Source organism: Somniosus microcephalus, chromosome 3, assembly GCF_052327205.1.
Source record: "Somniosus microcephalus isolate GS21.2 chromosome 3, FLI_Smic_1.0, whole genome shotgun sequence".
Lineage (NCBI taxonomy): Eukaryota > Metazoa > Chordata > Chondrichthyes > Squaliformes > Somniosidae > Somniosus > Somniosus microcephalus.
This window is the reverse complement of record NC_140989.1, coordinates 260,714,339-260,739,535: the sequence shown is the minus strand read 5'-3', so window position 1 is coordinate 260,739,535 and position 25,197 is coordinate 260,714,339. Positions and strand designations below refer to the sequence as shown.

The 25,197-nt window shown below is 45.6% G+C and overlaps 1 protein-coding gene across 1 annotated transcript in view; it reads right to left on the bottom strand.

Moving 5' to 3' along the window:
- Positions 1–23,493, bottom strand: part of LOC147121874 (complement factor H-like) — a 283,063-nt gene extending 259,570 nt beyond the window's left edge. Inside the window, exon 1 of the mRNA XM_085982391.1 lies at positions 23,362–23,493. Coding sequence (XP_085838517.1) covers positions 23,362–23,434 — 73 coding nt within the window. The 5' untranslated portion in view covers positions 23,435–23,493. The remainder of the gene's footprint in view (positions 1–23,361) is intronic.
- Between the last annotated feature and the right edge of the window lie 1,704 nt (positions 23,494–25,197).

Below are 25,197 nucleotides of genomic sequence, written 5' to 3'. Positions count from 1 at the left end.
GGCACAAGGCCATGTTCCCCCGCAGGTAGCATATATAGGAGGTGGGACATATTGTGCCACCACCAGTGCGTCCCACTACCAGCATGGACAGCATAGCTGGTGTCCGGTTAGTGACAGCAGTTTCTGTTTTAAACCCGAGGCAGAAGTTCAAGTGGCCCAGGAGCGAATTGTCCCCATTCCTGAACCCTCCACTGTTCACCTCACTGTGAAGGAGAATTTTACGAATTTGCAAAAGTATGCAGCGCACTTTGGCTATGAAATTCCCCCTCTCCCTGAACACCTTACCAAAATACTCAAGGCCATTATAGTTTCGCAGAAACATTTTTACACTCTAGCGCAGAAAACAGTAGAGATAGGGACTAAGATATTGGATATTGTGATTCCACCCTGGTGGGACATTTTCAATAACATAGAGGTCCCTTTGTGGATCAGGCTGGCTTCCCACATTCTCATGGTTTACCAGTTAGGGATAGTGTTGTATCTAGTTTGCATTCAATGTAAGGGAAAAGGTCAGTTGTTAGAATTCTGAAACCAGAGGATCTGGAAGGAATATTATGTAAAGGTGGAGGGAGATACACCTGTTTATGTCTTTTTCCTTGTATTCTGATTAAAAATTGTTGTTTTTTTGTGTTTGATGTTTTTAATAAAGGTTTTTCTGTTGTTTTTGCGATGCGCTTAATAAAGATGTATGTGTACCAAGTGGTGCAGGGGCGTCGGACCCCCTCCGTGCTTGGATGTGTGTAAAGTCTGTAATTTATCCTATGTATGCTGATGTACACTACATTTTCATGGAATGGGAAGTGCATGTGTCGTGGGTATATTAGATCGGTAATTACAGGGGTAGGTTGACTATGGAGGGTCAGAAAAATTTTGCTCATCTTTTAAGAATGATACTTCAAGCAAGTTTTAGTATCACAGGGAGGAGTGTAAGATTCGCAAAATTTCCACATTTCCCCAAAGGTTACTATTAATAAAAGGGACCCTGCGTGGACATTTATAAAAAGGGTACCCAAAGATGGCGTCTGCACCTCGTGGCCAAAAGCCTGCAAGATTTTAAAAAGCTTGGACTCTGTGGCACAAGCAGCTTGTGGGGAAATCAAAACCTAATGCAGTTTCTGTGAAAAAGGAATTTTGTGTTTTGAAAAGCAGACAGCAGGACTTTGAATATGCATTAAGCCAAATCGGAGACAGATCAAAACCAGTTAGGCCTATACTTGAGGCCATCAAGCTGTTTGCATAAATAATCGGAAACAGCTTAAGGAAGCCTAAGTATAGGCCCAACTGGTTTTGATCTGTCTCCGATTTGGCTTAATGCATATTCAAAGTCCTGCTGTCTGCTTTTCAAAACACAAAAGTCCTTTTTCACAGAAACTGCATTAGGTTTCGATTTCCCCACAAGCTGCTTGTGCCACAGAGTCCAAGCTTTTTAAAATCTTGCAGGCTTTTGGCCACAAGGTGCGGAAGCCATCTTTGGGTACCCTTTTTATAAATGTCCACGCAGGGTCCCTTTTATTAATAGTAACCTTTGGGGAAATGTGGAAATTTTGCGAATCTTACATTATTTAATATCTGCGATTTTTTGTTTGCTACTAAAATGCCTTTTTCTAATGATCTGTTTATTTGACAATTGCAGTGTGGTGCAGCATTGATGAACCAAATCTGTGGTGAGTTAAAATTGTTTTTAAAAGTTGCTGATTCCTGTAGCTACTGAGAAGGAGAAAGGGAGAGTGGGGAGGGGAGAGAGACAGAAAGAGCGATGAGGGGAAAGACCAATTGAGGTCGCCAAAAAGGGAGGTTGAAGGGCAAGCTGGGCTTAGTGTAGCACAGGATGAGGCTCAATCCACTGAAAGCCTGTCATGACATTGCTGCAGAGCTTTTGAGCTGTTGTTAACATAAGAACTTAAGAATATAAGAAATAGGAGCAGTAATAGGCCATTTGGCCCCTCGACCCTGCTCCACCATTCAATAAGATCATGGCTGATCTGACCTTAGCCTCAACTCCACTTTCCTGCCCATTCCCCATAACCCTTGACTCCCCTGTAGCTCAAATATCTGTCTATCTCCACCTTGAATATATTCAATGACTCCGCCTCCACAGCTCTCTGGGGTAGAGAATTCCAAAGATTCACGACCCTCTGAGAGAAGAAATTCCTCCTCATCTCCATTTTAAATCAACGACTCCTTATCTGAAACTATGCCCCCTAGTTCTAGATTCCCCCACGAGGGGAAACATCCTCCCTGCATCTACCCTGTCAAGTCCCCATAGAATACATTTCCATAAGATCACCTCTCATTCCTCTAAACTCCAATGAGTATAGGCCCAACCTGCTCAACCTTTCTTCATAAGACAACCCCTTCATCTCAGGAATCAAGCTAGTGAAGCTTCTCTGAACTGCCTCCATTGCAAGTATATCCCTCCTTAAATAAGGAGACCAAAACTGCACACAGTACTCCAGATGTGGTCTCACCAGCGCCCTGTACAGTTGTAGCAAGACTTCTCTACTTTTATACTCCATCCCCCTTGCAATAAGGGCCAACATTCCATTTGCCTTCCTAATTACTTGCTGTACCTGTATTCTAACTTTTTGCGTTTCATGTACAAGGACCCCCAGATCCCTCTGTACCGCAGCATTTTGTAGTCTCTCTCCATTTAAATAATAATTTGCATTTTTATTCTTCCTACCAAAGTGGATAACTTCACATTTTCCCGCATTATACTCCATCTGCCAAATTTTTGCCCACTCACTTAACCTATCTATATCCCTTTGCAGACTCTTTGGGCTGGATTTTCATTGAGGAGTCGGGTAGGAGGCGGGACTACAACTTTCGGGGTTGTAGTCCCGCCTCCATCAAGTTCTAGCCAACCCACACGATTTAGACTTCATTGACCTTGTTGAGCCCGCCCAGCGGGCTCAGCAGGCCAATTGAGGGCCACCCGGCAACAGGTGACGTCGCAGATTGAAATTTCATCTGTCAAGACCTTTTGACAGATGAAATATCAGCGTTTCACAGCTGTTTGAAGCTGTCAAACACTGACAATCTGTACTCCAGGTTAATTCCTTCCTGTCAGGATGATTTAGTGATCTCCCCGGAACAGAAAGCTGAATGCTGCAATTTTTGACAGCTCGCAGCCATTCTGCTTTCTGTGCCGGTGAGATGAGGGACTCCCGAGACCTGAAGGAAGGAAGGCTATAAAGGTAAGTACATGTAAGTAAAACTTAGTTAAACACTTTACACACACCAAACACATTTACCTTTGCACTCATGCACCCATCACTCACCTGAACACCGGACATCTCAACCCCTCCAAGCCCTTCATCCTGACAGTCCACCTCCTCTAACTTGGCATGGTTTGGAGCCATCGGGAATCCCACACTTCAACATTAAAAATAGGGATTAGGCTAAAAACTGCCTGTTAATGATCTGTTAACAGGCAGTTAATTGGCACTAATCCCCTTCCCGCCTCGGGGAGGCAGGTCCCAGTGCGGGGCGGGTACCTGCCTCCTTTGAAACTGGCATGGAGGCGGGTTGGGTACGGGATGGGTTCGGGACCCCTGATTTCAGGATTTTAACCCCCCACATGCCCCCAATCCCGCCTCCATGGCCCAATGAAAATCCTGCCCTTTGTGTCCTCCTCACAACTTGCTTTCCCACCTATCTTTGTATCATCAGCAAATTTGGCTATAGTACACTCAATCGCTTCATCCAAGTCATTAATATAGTGCTATAGTATGCACATTGAACATCAAGGTTTTTCTTTGTGTAACTTGTGAGGTTATTGTTTTTTACGGGGGAAAGCCATATGAAATTATTTTTTCTCTCAGTTATGTTCTCACATCTGCAACAACTGGCATTTATATAGCCCCTTTAATGCAGAAAAGTGTCCCAAGGCGCTTCACAGAAGGAAAGTGGACGCTGAGCTGAAAAAGGAACCATTAGGAGGGGGTGAACAAAAGCTTGATCAAAGATGTGGATTTTAAGGAGGGTCTTAAAAAAGGAGGGAAGTGGCTGAAGGTAAAACCGCCAATGGTGGGGCAAAAAGTGGTGGACATGCATCTAACTGGGCCCTGCTGCAATGCAGTGGCCTACATGAACCAAAAGGGATTCTATTAATCAGTGTACAGCTGATCAGTGACAACTAACTGCTTATCATGCAGGTCAATACACACTTCCCAGGCAGCATTCACAATGCTTTCATTTTTAACTGATCATCTATGTCAGATTTACATGAAGTAAAGGGGGATTGAAAGGACAGTTCCTCAGAGACCAAGGCTGGAATTTTCTGGGGTCCGTGGGGATGCAATTGGAGGCAGGTTGTGTGGGGAATTTGAAAAATTTGGAGCGGGTTGGGAACCTGCCGTTATCCCGCCTCCACGCGGCTTTCCCTCAAGCGCTGTTGCCGGTGCGGCAGCGACCCGACTGGTAGAGGCGGGCGACCTAATTGAAATCATTATAAGCTTGTTGTCAGACACTTAAGAGCCTTTTTCCCCCTACATTTCAAATTTCCCTGCCTGGCCACGGGATTCACACCACTCAGGAACCATGTCTGTAAACCTGAGGTGGGAGTTGAGTGGCCATTGCTTCAGCTGATTACTTGACAGCATCAAATGTACTATAATAGCTCCGTCCTCACAGCTGATCACTTTCCTCAGGCAGAAGCTGTTGCTGACTACATTGCCAGCACAGATTTAACTTTCATCAGGCTGCAAGTGTTTCCTGCAAAGTCTCCATCCAGTATCTCCTCATTGGAAGAACCTCTCTCACCATTGACAGAATGCTTCTGTCAACTCTACTTGACCTGCCACCTATTACATCAGCATGGGTGACATTTATACTGTCTCACCTTGGTCCTCAGAATCTGACCCGGATGAGCCCCAACACCAGCAGCACCAGGCACACCAACAGCACCAACAACAACACCACCAACCTTCTCCAAAACCACCTGATGCTGAACAGGAGAGAGGGCATCAGCACCCGAGCACATTGCTGCCAGGAGGCCAGGGATGACCTCATCATGGCCAAATTTACTTAACTTTATGTTGTACAGCCATATGGCTGCCACATGCTGCACCAGTTTGGCACCACCCCACAGCAACACCATAAACCATCCCCACAATGACCAATCCATTCACCACTGGTGGAGGTAAACAGGAAAGTGGTGAAAATAAAGATTTTAATGGTTGACAATACATTAACGGAAACTTGCCATTAATATTGACTGAAACACCCAAGTGACTAAACTTGTGAATCTATTTGTGTGCCATCTTTCTCTTGTGCGTGCTTCTACGAGGTGCTACCCGTGTAGCTTCAGCAGAGGTAGAGACAGCCTGCTCACTTCCTGACTGCGACTGCTTAGACACTCTTGGCGGACATCCTCTGGGTTTTGGAGTCTTTGATGGCCCCGCCAAAGTCTGCTCCTCCTGCGACTGTGCAGGGGCAGACCCGGTCATTGCGATCAAAGGAGCCATCTGGGGCTCTGACTGAGAGGGTGGCAATGAGTGAGAAATGTAAACGTTTTGAGAGGAGCTCACACTTCTCTTTCCCCTCTCACCATCATTCCTCTCATGGGCCACCCGTACTTACCTGCTAGCAAGGAGCCTCTGCCATCTATGTTGCACAGATAGCCATTTATTCTCCATAGAGATCATGTGCTCCTGTGAGTGGCTCATTAGCTGCTCCATGCAGGTGGCCATCGTATCCATGGAAGAACCCACAGTCATCATCGCCTGCGACACGGTGGTACTCATGTAGGAGATGGACTCCTCCATTCTCTGAACATTTGCAGACATCGCGCTCGCAAAACCTGTCAGAGCCTCCTGCCAAGAATGCCAAGATTAGTTATCTGTTGCACGCTGCATAACTTTGCTATATAGAGAGGAGGAGGGGTAGGACCTGTACGATAGGGAATCTGTAGTGTATGTACTTTGCAGAAGGAACTATATTCTGCAGCCCCTGTATACTGCAGTACCAGTAGTGACCACCCCTGTATATAAGCCTGTGTAGTAACTTTTGCATAGTAGTTCCAGTTTGTCTCCACTCAGTAAAGACCTGTTATAACCAACTCCTGCAGTCCGTGTCTCAATTACACATGGACATAATACTGGCGACGAGCAGATCCGAACTTACCTATAGTCTACACCACCTCATGGGGATCCATCCCTGAAGCGAAGTTGTCAGACGTCGAGGCCAGAAGGAAGAAAGAAAATAAATAAATAAATAAATAAAACAAACAGAAGAAACGGGTGTCGACCGTGGGCAACCGCCTCTGATTCATCGGAGTTGAAGATTTGCAGGAGAGGCTGTCGAGAGCGGGGCTTGGTTAACCTGTCGATGGTGTTCCAGCTAATCGGGTTGGTGGCAGGTAGTACACTGATCATTCCTGGGCTGCGGCGGGCTAGAGCTCGATCGGGTGGCTTTTCAACGGGGCCGAGCAGCGTTGTCGGGAAGAGGAGAGAGAGAGAGAGGGTGGAGCACACAGGGCGCGGCCGGTGCTACGAAGCCGGGCAGCGTACAGACCCGAGAAGAGGGAGGAAAGTGTCCCGCAGGGTTGCTCCAACGACAGGGAAATAAAAGGAATTAGAAGCGCAGAAAGCCGCGAGGAGCTGCAGTTTGCCACGGGAACCGCGGAGAGCGGCGTTAGCAGCAGCGTGGGGGGAAGTGCGCGAAGACCATAGGGCGTCGCCATCAAGGCATAAAACGCCAGCAACAGCGCTAGCAGCAGCAGGGAAGACGGGAAGCGCGGGAGGCGCCATTTTGTTAAATCGGGGAAGAAGGCAAAGCGCGGGAGGCGCCATCTTAGATTTCCAAGATGCCGAAGATTGGCAATATCACTGCCTTCGATAATGCAATAGAAGACTGGACCACGTATGTGTAAAGAGTCGAAGTATATTGCGAGGCAAACGAAGTAGCCGATGAGAAAAAGGCATCGGTACTACTAAACATAATGGGCGCAAGAACGTACAGCCTATTGCGGAACCTGATTACTCCAGCCAAACCGATGGCGAAGAGTTTTAACGAAATTGTTGATATCCTACAGGAACACCTAAATCCTACACCGCTGCTGATAGCAGAAAGATTTAAATTCCACAGGAGAAATCAGCATAAAGATGAGAGCAATGCTGATTACCTTACGGAACTACGCAAGCTATCAAAGCACTGCCAGTTCGGAGCAGGACTGGCAGATACCCTACGGGACAAATTTGTCTGTGGACTCCTGAGTGAAGGAACCCAGAAGAGGTTACTCTCAGAGAAAGAGCTGACGCTAGATAAGGCTTTCAGCGTGGCAGTATCGTATGAAGCAGCAGCAAGGGGAGCTGTGGAAATACAGCAAAAGCCACAGGAATACGGCACCCACGAAATGACACGGGGATTTGAAAAATGTTATTGCTGCGGCAGAACAACCCATGACCAGAAGGACTGCTGGTCCAAGGACAAAATATGCAGGCAATGCGGAAAGATGGGACACATTGCATGAGTTTGCAGGTCTGGGAAGAAGACTAATGACAACAAAAAGGCTACTAAGGAACAGTACAGGAAAGTACAAAAGATGACGGACAGTAGTTCCAAAGACCAGATGAGCGATAGTGAATCGGGAACAAGAGACTAAGCTGTCTCAAACTTCACAATGTAATCGCAAAAGAGGATCACTGAACCATTTGGGTCACCCTCACGACAGCAGGGTCCCAAGTCAAAATGGAATTGGATACAGGATCAGCCCTGACCGTCATGAATCGACGAGACTACGAGCGGCTATTCTCACACATGCCCTTGAAAGAGACATCCATTGTCTTGAAGACGTATACGGGGCAAAAAGTATACCCCAGAGGGAAAATAAGGGTGCCTGTCGAATACAACGGCAAGGAAATACAGAAATTGTATCTGTACATACTGCAAGATGGTGTACCACCATGATTGGGATGTGAATGGATCAGTAAAATAAGTTTAGACTGGCACTCCATTCAGGCACTGACGGTGGCTGGTAAAAAGGATGACAACGTCACACCTGGCCGATTGTCAAAAATCTTAGCTAACGCTAAAGAGGTATTTCAACAAGAACTGGGAACTCTTAAAGGCGTAACCGCCTCGATAAAAATAGAAGAGAATGCAATTCCCAAGTTTTTCAAAGCAAGACCAGTACCATATGCAATTCGCCCAGCCGTTGAGGCAGAGCTGGAGAATCTGGAGAACGCAGGCGTGTTATCTAAGGTAGACTGGAGCGAGTGGGTGACACCCATCGTTCCTGTCATGAAGAAAACGTTAAACAATAAGTCTGAGGAGCCAAGGAAGGTTCGCATCTGTGGGGACTTCAAGGTGACGGTGAACCCAGTCCTTCACACAGTACAATATCCTCTCCCGAGGATAGAAGATATTTTCGCCTCACTATCTGGAGGGAAGCGTTTTACAAAAATTGACCTAGCACAAGCATATTTGCAGATGGAGGTTGAAGAATCCTCTAGGAAGTATCTCACGAAAAACACTCACAAAGGTCTTTACCAGTATAATCGACTGGTATTCGGAGTAGCATCAGCTCCGGCGATTCGGCAAAGAGCGATGGAACAAGTCCTGCAAGGGATTCCGGGGACTCAGTGTCACTTGGACAACATCCTAGTGACGGGTGAAGATGACAGTGAACACCTTGCCAACCTAGAGCAGGTGCTCACTAGACTAAGAGAACATGGGCCACGAGCCAATCGCCCCAAGTGCGAGTTTTTTAAGAAACAGATACCGTATTGTGGCCACGTGATTGATGAAGAGGGGTTACATAAGTCCCCTGACAAAATTGAAGCGGTAGTTAAGGCTCCAGCGCCTGAAAATGTGCCGCAACTGAGGTCATTCCTCGGATTGGTGAATTACTACCATAAGTTTTTGCCGAATTTGTCCACAATTCTGCACCCACTGAACGCCCTACTACAAACTGGAGTAGCATGGAAATGGAGCGATGAACGTAAGCAGGCCTTTCAGAAGAGTGAAGACCTAATCACTTCAAGAGAAGTATTGGCTCACTACAACCCATCACTACCGATAAGACTGGCGTGTGATGCATCTCCCTACGGCATTGGAGCGGTACTGTCACATAAATTCCTTGATGGGTCAGAGAGGCCGATAGCTTTTGCATCACGCTCGTTAACTTCAGCTGAGCGTAACTACGCCCAGATTGACAGAGAGGCCCTCAGCCTGGTGTGGGGGGTGAAGAAGTTCAATCATTACCTGCACGGTCAGAAATTTACTCTACTAACTGATCATCAACCTCTTGTCTCCATTTTCAACCCTCAGAAGGGCGTCCCGATAATGACAGCACAACGGCTACAGAGGTGGTCCCTTTTCCTAGGGGCACACCAATATGACATCGGGTACAAAGGAACTAAACAGCATGGGAATGCTGATGGATTGTCGCGCCTACCGTTGCCGACGGTGGAAGAAGCACCTGCAGTGGATCCAGTGGAGATATTCCACTCGACCATAGTCGAATGTCTCCCTGTGACGAATGCAAACATAGAAAAGGAAACACGAAATGACCCGACATTCTCCTGGGTCTATGATTTAATGGTGAAGGGATGGCCAGCACATGGCGAACCACTGTTGCCAGCTTTCTCGCCGAGAAGGGAGCAGCTGTCAGTGTGCAGAGGAACCTTGATGTGTGGATCCAGAGTAGTAATTCCACCCAAATTGAAGGATAGAGTGCTCAATGAGCTTCATGAGGGTCATCTGGGAGGGGTAAAAATGAAGAACTTAGCCAGAGCGTTTGTGTGGTGGCCGGGAATCGATAGAGAAATCGAAGAGATGACCAAGAGCTGTACAGGATGCCAGAAGGTCCAGTACGCCCCACCACAAGCCCCTCTACATCCATGGGAGTGGCCCTCATCTCCATGGCAAAGGGTGCACATTGAATTTGCTGGTCCATTTATGGACTCAATGTTTTTAATTGCGGCGGATGCACATTCAAAGTGGCCAGAGGTAATAAAAATTTCCTCAACCACCACAGAAAAAACTATCACAGTCTTACGAACCATATTCGCCAGAAATGGGCTGCCTGAACAGATTTGCTCCGACAATGGACCACAGTTTGTGTCTGAAGAGTTCCGGAGGTTCTTAAAGAACAATCGTGTTAAGCATTACACATCCGCCCCATATCATCCAGCCACCAATGGATTGGCTGAGAGCTTCGTTCAAACATTCAAGAAGGCTTTCAAGGCAATGTGTAATGAAGACATACCCCTACAACACAAGATGGATAACCTCTTGTTTGCCTACCGGAATGCGACACATGCGGTTACCAACCAAACTCCAGCCATGATGTTCTTCAATCGAAGACTACGATGCCGCTTGGATTTGGTTAAGCCAAACATCAGAAGAGATGTGGAGAACAGGCAGTTTCAGAATATGAATGAAAGGCCGACCAGGAGTTTTAAGGTAGGTCAACCAGTTTTGGCCCGGGACTACCGCACAGAGAAATGGCAGCCAGGAATGATCTGTACATGGCAAGGACCTCTAATGTATACCGTGGACGTTGGAGAGAGCATTGTAAGACGCCATGCTGACCAGATTCTAGAGTCACTGGAAAACGTCAATTCCACACCACGATCCAATACACCTGGTGATGAAACCGAGGTACCAATTGCATCTACCTCAGAATCGGTGATATTGGAAGCAGACAAACCAAACAACGACGTTGATCCCGAATCAACTTTGCAAGAAGAACCTGATACCCCAAAGAGGCGTTATCCAGACAGAATCAGGAAGCCTCCTCAAAGGCTGAACTTATAATTGCTTAACTTCAGCTAATGTATCTAGCAACTGTAATTGTAAATATGTTATTTAATTATTAATCAAATGTTATGTACTGTTTAGCTAAAAGGGGAGGAGTTGTAGTGTATGTACTTTGCAGAAGGAACTATATTCTGCAGCCCCTGTATACTGCAGTACCAGTAGTGACCACCCCTGTATATAAGCCTGTGTAGTAACTTTTGCATAGTAGTTCCAGTTTGTCTCCACTCAGTAAAGACCTGTTATAACCAACTCCTGCAGTCCGTGTCTCAATTACACACGGACATAATAGAATCGATGCCAAACACTGACCATAATGATATAGCTGCAGAAGCATCAGTAGAGTAAGGAATACTGGATCTTATTCAAGATAGATTTAGTGCCAGAGTTGGCCCTTTAAAAAATCTTCCCATTCACATGTAAGCAAGGAAGTGGTTCAAAGCACCTTCTGGCATTATCCCCTGCACTCCCTTAGCTAATATCAGTGACCACCCTTTGTTGTTCTGCTGCCTTATTCTAAACAATCAGAAACTAAGGCCGGAATCTTTACCTTGGAGTCGGGTTGCGTGCGTGTGGGCTGCGTAATGGGTCAGGAACCCAATGTTGTGAACAGCGCGTTCTTCATTGCGACTTTTACTTAATGGCCCCAATTAAATCAGTCATGCATGTTTTCCGGCCCAATTAAATGGAGCAGATCTGATGACGTCATCGATGACTCGTTTCCAGCGCTGATATTTAAAGAAGCTTTGCACACATCTCATTTGAAGGCTGATGAAGGAGTGTTCAAGGTGATTTCCAGAGGTCTGACTACTGTTACAAAGCTGATAAAAGTGTGGGTCATGGATACACAAAGTCAGAGGGCTGCCCCAAGATTTAGCGATGCATCTCTCGATGTTCTGGTGCAGGCAGTGAGAGCACGCAGGGAGGTGTTCTTCCTGGCAGCAGGTGCAAAAGACCACCCAAGACACCAAAAGGGCCTGGTTGGAAATCGCAGAGGAGGTCAGCAGCAGGGGGATGTGGATCCAGTGCAGGAAAAGATTCAATGATCTCATGAGGTCAGGAAAGGTGAGTGCAATGCCACACTCACCTTCATCCTGAAGTACCTGTCACCACAACCCCATCACTCTGCCTTGTCAATCCTACTCCTGCACATCATTCCTCGCACCAACCTACTTTGCAGGTCCACCCATCTCTCTCTGTCTATGCACCCCTGACATTTACCCTCATCCGAATGCAATCATAGCAAGTAACACCACAGAAGGAGACCATTTGGCAATGTCATGCCATTCCCTCATAGTCACCCTCTTCAGATGTAGCCCATCCATTCCTTACACTCATTCCATCACTCTCACTCAGAGTTCTCTTCTTTCCCTCCTTGCAGGAGAAGAGAGCCCAGAATAATAGGGAAAGGCAGAGAACCGGAGGTAGCCCTCCAATATTCACTTAACTGACTCCAGCAGAGGAGGCCCTGGAGATCTTTGGAGTTGCAGAGCTGCTGGCAGTGGGAGACAGAGAGAGGGGGACATCCCAGCAACCCGGTGACAGGATTACATCTCAAACAGCCACATGGCATTCAGCAGTCACTCATATGGTGACTGATGTCAGCAGCCAGTGAAATTTCATCATGTGCATAACGGTAACGTTACCCATTCTTAATATAACACTTCTAAATAATCTCTTTACTCTCGCACAGGTCCATCAAGTGCCCTCCACCCCCACTGTCCAGCTGGAGGAGGAAGACGACTTCTCAGAGGAAGCTCCAGTTCCTGAGGGTGCACCATCAGCAGACCAAGGGGAGCCAGCACCAGCGCAGATACACACACCTCGGTGGATCCTGTGTGAGATAGAGTAGTGTTGTCTCCTGGTGTCTCTCACATCACAAGTGAGCAAGAATAGATGGTGTTGACAGGGACAGCAGTGGAGACTCCTCGCCGGAGGCCACCTGCATGGAGCAGCAAATGCGCCAATCACTCAAGTACATGCTAGATGTGGACAACAGATGGCAGACGCTCATAGACCTCAGCTCGAGGAGAGATATAAATGTAGACTTAGGCATTCATCACCCAACTGCTGTGCAGCAAAGTGCTTTCCAGCTCCTTGCTAGCAGGGTAGTGCTGGTGGCCCATGAGAGTGATGATGGTGAGAGGGGACATGGAAGTGGGGGCTCTTCTCAAAGCACTCCCACTTCTCAACCATTGGCGCCCCCTCAGTCTGAGCCCCACATTCTTGCTCGGATCTCGATGACCAAGTCTGATCCTGCACTGTTGCAGTAGGAGCAGACTTTGGCGGGGCCTTCACAGGCTCCAAAACCCAGAGGATGTCCGCCAAAAGTGTCTAACCAGTCGCAGCATGGAAGTGAGCAGCCTGCCTCTACCTCTGCTGAAGCTACAGGGGTTGCACCTCGTAGAAGCACTCGGAAAAGGAAGAAAACACAATCCTCGATGCACAAGGGTATGCGCAAGGGTGTATGAACAAATGTAAGTGATAAGTTCAGTTATTTTTATGACACAGATGAATGAATTTTTTTGCACCACTTTCCGGTCTTGCCCATTTTTGCCTGCTACCTTGGAAATGGCTTTGTCACTTGGAGTGAAAGGTGAGACATTACTTAACCTCGAGCAATGGGGGTTTGGGTGATAGGAATGGCTTGGTCATTGTATGGATGCTTTATGCTGTTGTTGGGGGTGGTGAACTTAGTACAGCATGTGGTAGCCATATGGGTGCATTGGAGCAAGTTATGTAAATCTGGCCATGTTGAGGCCATACCGGGCCTTCCGGGCAGCAATGTGCGCCGCTGCTGGTGCCATCTCCACCTCAGCTTCCTCCTCTTTCTCCTTCTTGTCTTCCACCTGATCCTCCTCCTCCTCTCCTCCTCCTCCTCTGAAGAGGCTGTGTGCTCTGTGCCTTGCTCCTCCTGCAGCTCCAATCCTCAGTGCTGCGCTATTTTGTGCAGCACGCAGCAAATGACGATGATTCTGGAGACCATGGCTGGGGCATACTGAAGGGCTCCTCCAGATCTGTCAAGATATCTGAAGCGCATCATCAGCATGCCTATTGCTTGCTCTATGATACATCTGGTGGACATGTGGCTCAGATTATAATGCTCCTTGGCCTCAGTACTTGGCTTCCTCAGGAGTGTCATGAGCCACGACTTCAATTGATAGCCCTTGTCTCCAAGCAGCCAGTGTGACGGGGTGGGGAGCCATGGGGCCGTGTAGATATGGGGCCGTGCTCTCCGGGCAAGGTAGGTTCTGGACCCAAGTGCAGAAACCAGGCTAGAGGCAGGTATACAATCTTTAAGGTACTTTACTAGATTCACACATAACTAGATTCATACAAGGAACACAACAACATACATAGAACTCGAGACAAGTTACAAAACGGCTAGTCAAGATAGGAACTCAGGACAGCTTCCATGAGGCAACCTACTTGTCCATACTGAGCTGGGATAAGCTTACCACAAGCACAACCAGCTTGCCGAGACGAGACTCGAGACAAGCTATCACGAGGGGCTGCCACAGGGGTAACAGGCTTATCAATACAGAGCTCAAGACAAGTGCCAACATAGCAACACGCTTGTCCAAACCAGCACCTTATCAAGACTAAGAACAACAAGAACACAGACTTGAACACATCTCGAAATACAGAGCTCGAGAACCATGGCAGCCAGCTAGTCAAAGCCAGCAGCCACAGAGCGAAGGCTAGTCCCCGGTTAGGACTGAGCACAGAGGAAAGCAACCAAAGAACTTATATACCAAGAAAACCAGGTGAAACCCATGAACAGCTAACAGGCCATTTAAGAATTAACACAGGAGGCTAGGAACAATTAACAAAGGGCTAGAAACAAACAAGTGAAGGTGCCATCTAGAGGTTACTGAAGGAACTGACTGGCATCCTCACAGGACCCCCTCCCCTAGGAACGGCTCCTGACGTTCCCTCTGGACAATCAGGATGGCGACAGCGAAAATCCCTGAGGAGTTCAGGGGCGCTAATGCACAGGGCGCTAAGACACAGGGCGCTAAGACACAGGGCTCGAATACACAGGGCTCGAATACACAGGGCAAATCTTCTTAGCTTTTCAAGCAATGATATTCCCATTCCAACTGTTCCACAAACTGCAGATGTTCAGAAATCTCAAGACAAAAATCATCCTCTTCATCCACTAGCGGCAGGGACATGTCGTGGCGATCATATGACCAAAATCTTTGTAAGCAACGAAGCCATCGTTCTCCAGAGTTAGCACGCTCAATGGATTATATTTGTCCAGGAGAACTCGAAGGTATCCCATCCAGGAGAGCTCAAAAGTTGTCTTGTCCAGGACAGCTCGAAAATTCAACTTGTCCATGAGAACCCGAGAGTCTATACGATCCAGAAGAACTCGAAAGTTTAACCTGTCCAGGAGAGCTTGAGAGTTTAATTTGTCCAGGAGAGCTTGAAAACTTAATTTGCCCAGAAGAACTTGAAAGTCTCTCTTTTGTAGGAGAATTTGAAAGCTTAACACAATAAAGGTCCAAAAGACTTGAAAGTTCACTTGAATTAAACATAGGAGACTTGAAAATTTACTCAAAAAATCTAACACAGTAGAGGCCCAGGAAGCTTGAGAATTTACTTGGGGTTTAACACAGTAGAGACCCAGGAAGCTTGAGAATTTACTTGGGGTTTAACACAGTAAAGGCCCAGGAAGCTTGAGAATTTACTTGGAGTTTAACACAGTAGAGGCCCAGGAAGCTTGAGAATTTACTTGGAGTTTAACACAGTAGAGGCCCAGGAAGCTTGAGAATTTACTTGGGGTTTAACACAGTAGAGGCCCAGAAAGCTTGAGAATTTACTTGGGGTTTAACACAGTAGAGACCCAGGAAGCTTGAGAATTTAAGAAGGGTCAAACCCGAAACGTCAACTCAAATTTCTCTCCACGGATGTTGCCTGACTTGCTGAGTTTTTCCAGCATTTTCTGTTGTTATTGAGAATTTACTTGGGGTTTAACACAGTAGAGGCCAGGGAAGCTTGAGAATTTAACTAGAAAGTAAACACAATGAAGGCCCAGGAAACTTGAAAGTTCACTTGAAAATTTAACACAGAAGACTAGAAAGTTCACTAGAAAATTTAAACACAGAAGACTTGAAAGTTCATTCGGAAGTTTAACACAGAAGACTTGAAAGTTCACTTGAAAACTTAACACAGTGGGGGTCTTCTTCCTAGGAGACTCAAAATTAAACACCGACACAGCGGGGAGTCTACGTCCTAGGAGACCAAATATTTGCCCAAAACAGCTCAAAGAATTAACTCGAGAGTGTCAAACCTTAGCCGGTTGGTTTCTACTGGGTCCATGTATGGCTCAGTCCTACTGTGATGGGGTGGGGAGCCACGGGGCCATGTAGATACAGGGCCGTGCTCTCCGGGCAAGGTAGGTTCTGGACCCAAGTGCAGAAACCAGGCTAGAGGCAGGTATACAATCTTTAAGGTACTTTACTAGATTCACACATAACTAGATTCATACAAGGAACACAACAACATACATAGAACTTGAGACAAGTTACAAAACGGCTAGTCAAGATAGGAACTCAGGACAGCTTCCATGAGGCAACCTACTTGTCCATACTGAGCTGGGATAAGCTTACCACAAGCACAACCAGCTTGCCGAGACGAGACTCGAGACAAGCTATCACGAGGGGCTGCCACAGGGGTAACAGGCTTATCAATACAGAGCTCAAGACAAGCGCCAACATAGCAACACGCTTGTCCAAACCAGCACCTTATCAAGACTAAGAACAACAAGAACACAGACTTGAATACATCTCAAAATACAGAGCTCGAGAACCATGGCAGCCAGCTAGTCAAAGCCAGCAGCCACAGAGCGAAGGCTAGTCCCCGGTTAGGACTGAGCACAGAGGAAAGCAACCACAGAACTTATATACCAAGAAAACCAGGTGAAACCCATGAACAGCTAACAGGCCGTTTAAGAATTAACACAGGAGGCTAGGAACAATTAGCAAAGGGCTAGAAACAAACAAGTGAAGGTGCCATCTAGGGGTTACAGAAGGAACTGACTGGCACCCTCACAGCCAGCTGGTAAGTCCATTTGGAGGTGTGAAGAGCTGAGGGAGGGTGGGCTAGTGCAGCATGAAAGAGTCATGACAGCTGCCAGGGAATCTGGTGCACACATGCATAATGATCTTTTTATGGTTGCAGACGAGCTGCACATTGAGGGAGTGGAAGCTCTTGCGGTTCACAAACACTCCTGGCTGATGTCGGGGTGCCCTGATGGCCACATATGTGCAGTTGATGATGCCCTGCACCTGTGGGAAGCCAGCCAGAGCCACAAAGCTGAGCGCCCACTCAGTAACACTGGCTTCATCAGTGGCAAAGTTTACATAATTGGCTGACTTGTTGAATATGGCATCAGTCAGCTGGGTGATGCGTCTGTGGGCAGCCGACTGCGAGATTCTGAAAATGTCTGCTGCAGATCTCTGGAAGGAGCCTGAGGTGAAGAAGTTGTGGGTGGTGGTGACTTTGACAGCCACTGGTAAGGCTTGTCCACCAGGTCCTCTGGGCAGCAGGTCTTGTTCCAGCAAGTTACAAATGTCTGCAACCACCTCGCTCGATAGCCTTAGCTTCCTGAAGCACTGCTGCTCAGTCATGTCCAGGAAGCTCATCCTCTGTCTGTATACCTTGTGTTGGGGGTATCGCCTCTGGATTGGTGCAGTCCTGTGGTGCCCCCCTCTCTCCTGTGGAGCATCAGCTAATTGAGGAGAAGGCTGCTGTTGTGGTTGCTGCTGCTGGTGTGGCTAATGTTGTTGGTGCTGGGGCTCATCTTGTTTCGATTCTGAGGTCCAAAGTGAGACAGCATAAGTGGCACCTATGCTGATGTAATAGATGGCAGGTAAAGTTGAGATCAGAGGCCCAATCCCTCAATGTTGTGATCGTGACTAGCAATGTGGCGAGAGTGGCTTCCAAGGTTGCAGAAATGACCAGCAAGCTCCTGACAGCTAAATCTCTGCACAAAATGGAGTCAGCAAGAGCCTTTCCATTAGCTAAATAATCAGGTGTAATGTGGGAGTATTTGTGTTTTTCCCAATTCTCAATGAATGGACTCACACAATGGCCACTGAGTTTCCACCTCCCTGTTATGTTCATTGATAATTAGTCGTTTTCATTATGAACAGCTAGCTTGAGCTAGTCACTTTATTCATGCCATGTGGACTTGTACAGCATCCATCTTGACTACTGCCTTCTGGGTAGCCTAGTGCATCGTTGGTAGCCCCTTACTTAAACATACAGCTCCTACATACAGCAACATACAGTTCCACCTAGTGTACCATTCTAGAATGACATGTTACTGATCATTACACTCCCCTTCACAGGCGAGGTTCCTGAGGTGCGTGAAACCCGTGCTCCTGAAGTTAAAGCCAAAAGCTACTGTTAAAGACCCTCCTAAGTGTCTGTTAGCAAGAATTTAAGTACTTGAATGAGGCCACTCGGCTCTCCCGAGCGGGTTCGTGGCATGCCTCCAAATGCGACGGGATGACGGTGGGTTCCTGACGCAATGTCAATTTCTGCGAATTTAACTGCCGACCTGCCCCCAAACCCATATGCTCGGCAATGAGAAAATTCCAGCCTAACCTTCTGGACAAAGTTCATAAGCTATGCAAGCAATTTATTGCTTTACTTTGTGTCATGTGGAAATGATGTCAGTGTTTCCCAGTTGTGTTTGCACACTGTGTGCCATTTAAACCCCTTACCTGTAATTTATTTTTCTAAGTGATTCCCCTGTTGAAGAATTAAAGGTGCTGGTTGGCTGCAGTGCTCCAGAGGGAGATGATTTGTATTTAGGTGACCTTGTGCTGGTTCCTGAGATAGCACTGCTATAGATTCAGCCACATCTGCTGCTGTGGCTCGCTGGTTCTGCCCACTTTCTGGGCACCTCTACTGTCACGTGCACGGGGATGCAGGATGGGCCTGATGTCACTCTGAAAGACAGCAGCCTTACTCATGGCTACTCCAGCCATACCGCTACTGCTGGGCACTACCCTCAACATGCCCTCTGATCTGTGTAGGAGCAAACTTCAGGTCAGCAATAAGGCCTCTGAATCACTTTCTGAAGGTTCTCTCAATCCAATCCCCCAACAAGTTGAAGTCACACCTGTGAGCGTCTTATAGTTTGGAACCTGTCAAGTTTCAGCATTTCTGACTGCTGCGACAGTGGAACCTTGGTGTAATATATGTGAAAAATTCTACTATTGAGCTACAGTTAGCTCTCTAAGTGTTAAATCCATAGGACAACCGGGCTGGGAAATGTAGATTAGGACCCAGACATGATAGTTGTTCAGTTCTTGAAACTATGGAAATGTTATGCCAAGGAAGACAAAAGGGTTAAAGATGAATAATGTATGATAGATATAAGGCTAGGTCTGGATGATGGAATTGAGGGGTTAGGGGGAAATTTTGCAAAGTCTTTCCAAAGGAGAATAAATTAGTTTGTTACAGTCCATGACTGATTGAATTGTATGTGGTCTACAGAAAGAACAGGCTTAGTGAGCCAAACGGCTTTTTCTCGTTTCATGTTTTCTTATGTTTTATCTTCCCATTAAACCACATAGGTCTAGACCTTGAACTTATCTTTACACTTTATTCTACTTTGCACGTTGTTCTTCTGACAATTTCTGATTAACACTTCAAATTAATTGATGCATTTTAGATCTTGACCCCTTTTATAATGGTTTATATTTTTGGTATCCGGTATTTTAATTCAAATGAGTTTTTCTTTGTTTTTATTGTAATCAAAATATTAAATGACACATAGAAGTAATTTTCCACCTTTAGATGTCTATCTATTCTGTTTCATTGTTAAATACTAAATATCTACAGTAGCTTTGTATCTTTGTAAGTTGTTAAATATTCTACATTGAGACACAATCATATTTCAATAATTTATTACAACCCTCTCCAACTCGGTGCATCAATTGGGCCCTAATTTATAGTTAACTTGTTGAAATCACTCAATTAGATAATTAGGGAAAAGCAACATTTTCAGAATAGGGACAATATTGGCCCTTAATTTTTTCTCAGCACTTGCTGTGACATAATTTCTGGCCCACTTTCCAGGCTTAAAGGGCTCTTACATATTTCAGGTGTGTGCCACTTCAGCCAGAAGTGCCGAGTGGATGATCCATATTGGCCTCCTCCTGAGGCACCCACCATCACAGAAGCCAGTCTTTAGCCAATTCGATTCACTGCATGTGATATCACGAAATGGCTGAGTGTACTGGATACAGCAAAGGCTATGGCCCCCGACAACATCCCAGCTGTCATGCTGAAGACTTGTGCTCCAGTACAGCTACAAGACTGGCATCTATCTGACAATGTGGATAACTGCCCAGATATGTCCTGTCCACAAAAAGAAATCCAATCAGGCCAATTACCGCTCCATCAGTCTACTCTCAATCATCAGCAAAGTGATGGAAGGTGTCATCAAAAGTACTATCAAGTGGCACTTACTAACCAATAACCTGCTCACTGATGCCCAGTTTTGGTTCCACCAAGACCACTTGGCTCCCGACCTCATTACAGCCTTGGTCCAAACATGGACACAAGAGCTGAATTCCAGAGGTGAGGTGAGAGTGACTGCCCTTGACATCAAGGCAGCATTTGACCAAGTCTGGCATCAAGGAGCCCTAGTAAAACTGAAGTCAATGGGAATCGGGGGGAAAACTCTCCTGGCTGAAGTCATACCTAGCACAAAGGAAGATGGTTGTGGTTGAAGGTCAAACATCACAGCCCTAGGATATCACTGCAGGAGTTCCTTAGGGCAGTGTCCTAGGCCCAACCATCTTTAACTGTTTCATCAATGACCTTCCCTCCAACATAAGGTCACAAATGGGGATGTTCGCTGCTGACTGTACAGTGTTCAGTGCTATTCACAACTCCTCAGATAATGAAGCAGTCCATGCCTGCATGCAACAAGACCTGGACGACATTCAGGCTTGGGCTGATAAGTGGCAGGTAACATTTGCACCACACAAGTGCCAGGCATTGACTATCTCCAAACAAGAGAGAGTCTAACCACCTCCCCCTGACATTTATCAGCATTACCATCGCCGAATCCCCCACCATCAACATCCTGGGGTCACGATTGACCAGAAACTTAACTGGACCAGCCACATAAATACTGTGGCAACAAGAGCAGGTCAGAGGCTGGATATTCTGCAGCGAGTGTCTCACCTCTTGATTCCCCAAAGCCTTTCCACCAGCTACAGGACACAAATGAGGAGTGTGATGGAATACTCTCCACTTGCCTGGATGAGTGCAGCTCCAACACTCAAGAAGCTTGACACCATCCAAGACAAAGCAGCCCGTTTGATTGGCACCCCCTCTACCACCTTAAACATTCACTCACTCCACCACCGGCGTACTGTGGCTGCAGTGTGTACCATCTACAAGATCCTGGAACTCCCTACCTAACAGCACTGTGGGAGTACCTTCACCACACAGACTGCAGCGGTTCAAGAAGGCGGCTCACCACCACCTTCTCCGTGGCAATTAGGGGTATGCAATAAATGCTGGCCTTGCCAGTGACGCCCACATCCCACAAAAAAAAATTAAAAAATTCCTCAGGTGGCTGGAATAAACTCATAGTGGTGCGTTGCTGCATTGCAAGTGGCCTAGCTGTGCACCTGAAGATTGTCAAATAAAGTGTCCAATTTTTAAAAAAATACAGCAGTTTCTGTACTGCAATCGATTACTTTGTGGTTGATTGCAATAGGGAACACTCAGCCTATTAAATTTTAAATTCACTTGACACCTTTAACAACCCTAGATTCCAGGGATGTCGAAATGCCAGCCAGAATTGCTAGGGTACAACTGGCCAGAATGATGATGTATAATGTCATTACCTCATTCCTCGGTCCTAATATGCCCACCCCAAATGCTGTGTAAATTCTGAAGGTTGGAACAATTCCTGCCCCTGACTGCCCAGATAATGGAATTTTGTGCTGATTTCAGGATAGAAATTTGAGTTCATTGTCTGTTTTAAAACCTTGTTCAGCTAAAATGATGTAGATAACTTTTGGACCAGCAGATGGTAATGTTGTACTATAAATAATTTATAAAACTGTTTCATAGACAAAAGCAGTGCCATCCACCACTGCTTCACTGAAAATTCATCTCTTTCTACTCATCCTAACTACACAAAGTACATTTTTTTACAGCAGTAAAATAGCAGAGCAGGCTATTCAGACAAATCCCTTAAACATTCGTCTGATGATAGCCCCAGATGTTATTTTGAGGCTCTTGTATTTTGTGGTCTTATTCAAAGTACCATCCTCTGGGTTCAACCCTGCCTCTGCCTGCTTTCTCGGCAATACACTTGTTTTATTTCACATGCTCCTCACATTTTCCCATGCTGTGTTCTTAGCATGATGTTTTGCCAACTTTTCATTAAAAATGTTTGGCAAATTTTTGTTTCCCATTTATTGTCAAGTTGTGATTTTTTTGTAAAAACACCCCTGTATCACTGTGTATGATATCTTCACTGTTCCTCTGGCAGATTTGACTCCCTAAACAAAGGAAAGGTTTGCCAAACACTTTTCATGAAGTAAAAACAGAAAATGCTGGAAATGCACAACAGATCTTTTGAAACTGGATGCAAGGGATCAACACCAAAAATGTTAACCTATCTTTTCTTCTGCAGATGCAGACTGAGCCATTGCATGTTTCCAACATTTTCTGCTATTATTTGAGAATTCCTGTGGGGTTTTTTCTTGTTACTATGACGTTTTTTGTGAAGGCAGTGCTACTTTAATTCTAGTGCTTACTTTGTACTAGCCTGCTGTGATTTATTTCATTCCTTCCTATGTTAGTTTTGTTCTATGGATATTCCTATTATTAAAATAATTATTTTCTTCCCCAAATTACTTCCATTAAAATGCTTCTGTCCTTTAGCACCATTATTGTACACCAGGATTATACAACATTCAGTGCAATCCACTCCCACTCATATCTAGTTTGTAAGAGAGAATAAAGAAACAGTTTGGATTTATATAGTGCCTTTCACGACCTCAGGACACCGTAAAGTGCTTTACAGACAATGAGTACTTTTAAAGTGTAGTCACTGTTGTAATGTAGAGTAAAAGTGGATAGATTCATGTAGTTTTTGTTGAAATGCAATCCTCCTATCATATTGAGTTTGTTAAAATGGGGAGTTCAGGATCACAACTGACCTGTGGAATAGCTGACTTTATAGCACTTATAAGCCCAAAGTGTTTTTCCCAATGCTGTATCCTTTTTGTCCAAAGATATACATTTGACTCACAAAGCAATAATACTGCACAGTGGAAGTATTTTAAAGAGAATATCCCAATGGCAAGATAATTGTTCATTATATTTAATCATTCCAATTGTATTGTAAAATGTGTGAGGAAAGAGAATCAATCAATTGCAAATATTTCAATGACCAGGAATTGCAATTTACTTATACAACTTATATAAGTTATATAACAAGAGTGTCATGCAACTTATACAAACTAGGTCAGCACATAGCTGTACACTTTACATCCACTTATTTCTATAATATATAATAGTGAAAACAATAAATGTACTCACCTCTGTTATCTAAGGAAGCACCAGTACAACTATCAAAAACGACAAGAAGAAAAACAAAATCAGTTAATTTCATTTTAGCAGACGAACTGCGGCCTTTGAATCTGCAGCCTTCTGATGTATTAGTGAAATACAGACTGAAACAAACCTGTTAAAATTTTACTATAAATGTCAATATCCAATTCCTTTTCTGTTTGGATAGTGACATTTTAGTTGACTGAACTCAAAATTATGTCAACAATATATGTTTCGGCTATTGGTAAATCTCAAATGAAATAAATTTTACTTTCACAGCATGTACCATTGTGGAAGTGTTAATTTTAGTTATATGCTTCATTAAAATAATTTCCTTTGATTAACTTTGGATTATGATGTTTCAAATTCATTTTTTATTCTTGAGATATGGGTGGCACTGAAATGGTGGTGGGCCTTCCCCTTGAATCTCTGTAGCCCTTGTGGTGATGGTGTTCCCACAATGGTGTTATGTAGAGAATATATAGAATATTGACTCAGTGATGATGAAGGAATTGGGACGTATATCCAAGTTACAATGGAGAGTGACGTAGAGAGAAGCTAGGAGGTGATGGTATTCATATGACATTGCATCTCGTCCTCCTTGGTGGCAGAGGCTGCAGGGGAGGGTGGTGCTGCCAAAGTACCCTTAGTGAGTTGCTGCAGTGACACCTGTAAATCATACATACTGCAGCGACAATGAGGGGATGGTTATTGAGTGCAGTGGCAGGAGGGCTGAACAAGCAAACTGCTCTGTCCTGGCTGGTGCTGAAATGCTTGAGTGTTATTGTGGCTGCACTCAGCAAAGTGAGTTATAAGTATTGCATCACACTCCTGATTTGAGCCTTGCAGAAAGTGGAGCAGCTTTGAGAGGTCATTAGGTGAGCCATTCATCACAGAGTACCCAGCCTCTGCCCTACTCTGTAGCCACGGTGTTGATATGGCTGGTCATATCATCCATATGACTGATATGGCTAGTTATTTCAGTTATGCTTCTGGTCCATAGTGACTCCCAAGATGTTGATGGTGAAGGACTTGGTGATGTTGGTGGCATTGAAGGTCAGGGGGAGATGCAATGATTAGCCTCTGAAAACCACAACCATCTTTCTTTGTGTCAAGTATGACTCTAGCCATTGAAAGGTCCTCCCTATGATCCCCATTGACCTCAGTTTTTCTAGGATTCCTTGACCATGTTCCCTTTAAATCTTTTTGGCTGTGTGGCCTCTTTAAGGGGCTGCACAGCCCATTCAAAATACTGTGCATGCGTGGTTTTTCCTATATTAAAGACGGTGAGCCGACTGCGTGGGAGCTGCAGAGCGCTGCATGGTCGCATGGCTGCAGAGCTTAAAAGGAACATTGCTCCTTGAGTGCCATATTTAGTAGAATGTTGTCTTGATGCAAGGGCAGCTACACTCCTCTTTTCTGACTTTCAGCTCTTGTGTACATGTTTGGATCAAGGCTGCGCTGAGATCTGAGGAGAGAGTTCAGTTGCAGTGATGTAAATTTGAAATAGTTTTGGAGAAACATATGTATTTCTTTTTTTTTATTTGTTTCTGGGAAGTGGGTGTTGCTGGCAAGGCCAGCATTTATTGCCCATCCCTAATTACCCTTGAGAAGGTGACGGTGAGCAGCCTTCTTGAACTGCTGCAGTCCATGTGGTGAAGGTGCTCCCACAGTGCTGTTAGGGAGGGAGTTCCAGAATTTTGACCTGGCATCGATGAAGGAACAGCGATATATTTCCAAATCAGGATGGTGTGTAACTTGGAGGAGAACTTGCAGGTGATGGTGTTCCCATGCGCCTGCTGCCCTTGCCCCTCCAGGTGGTAG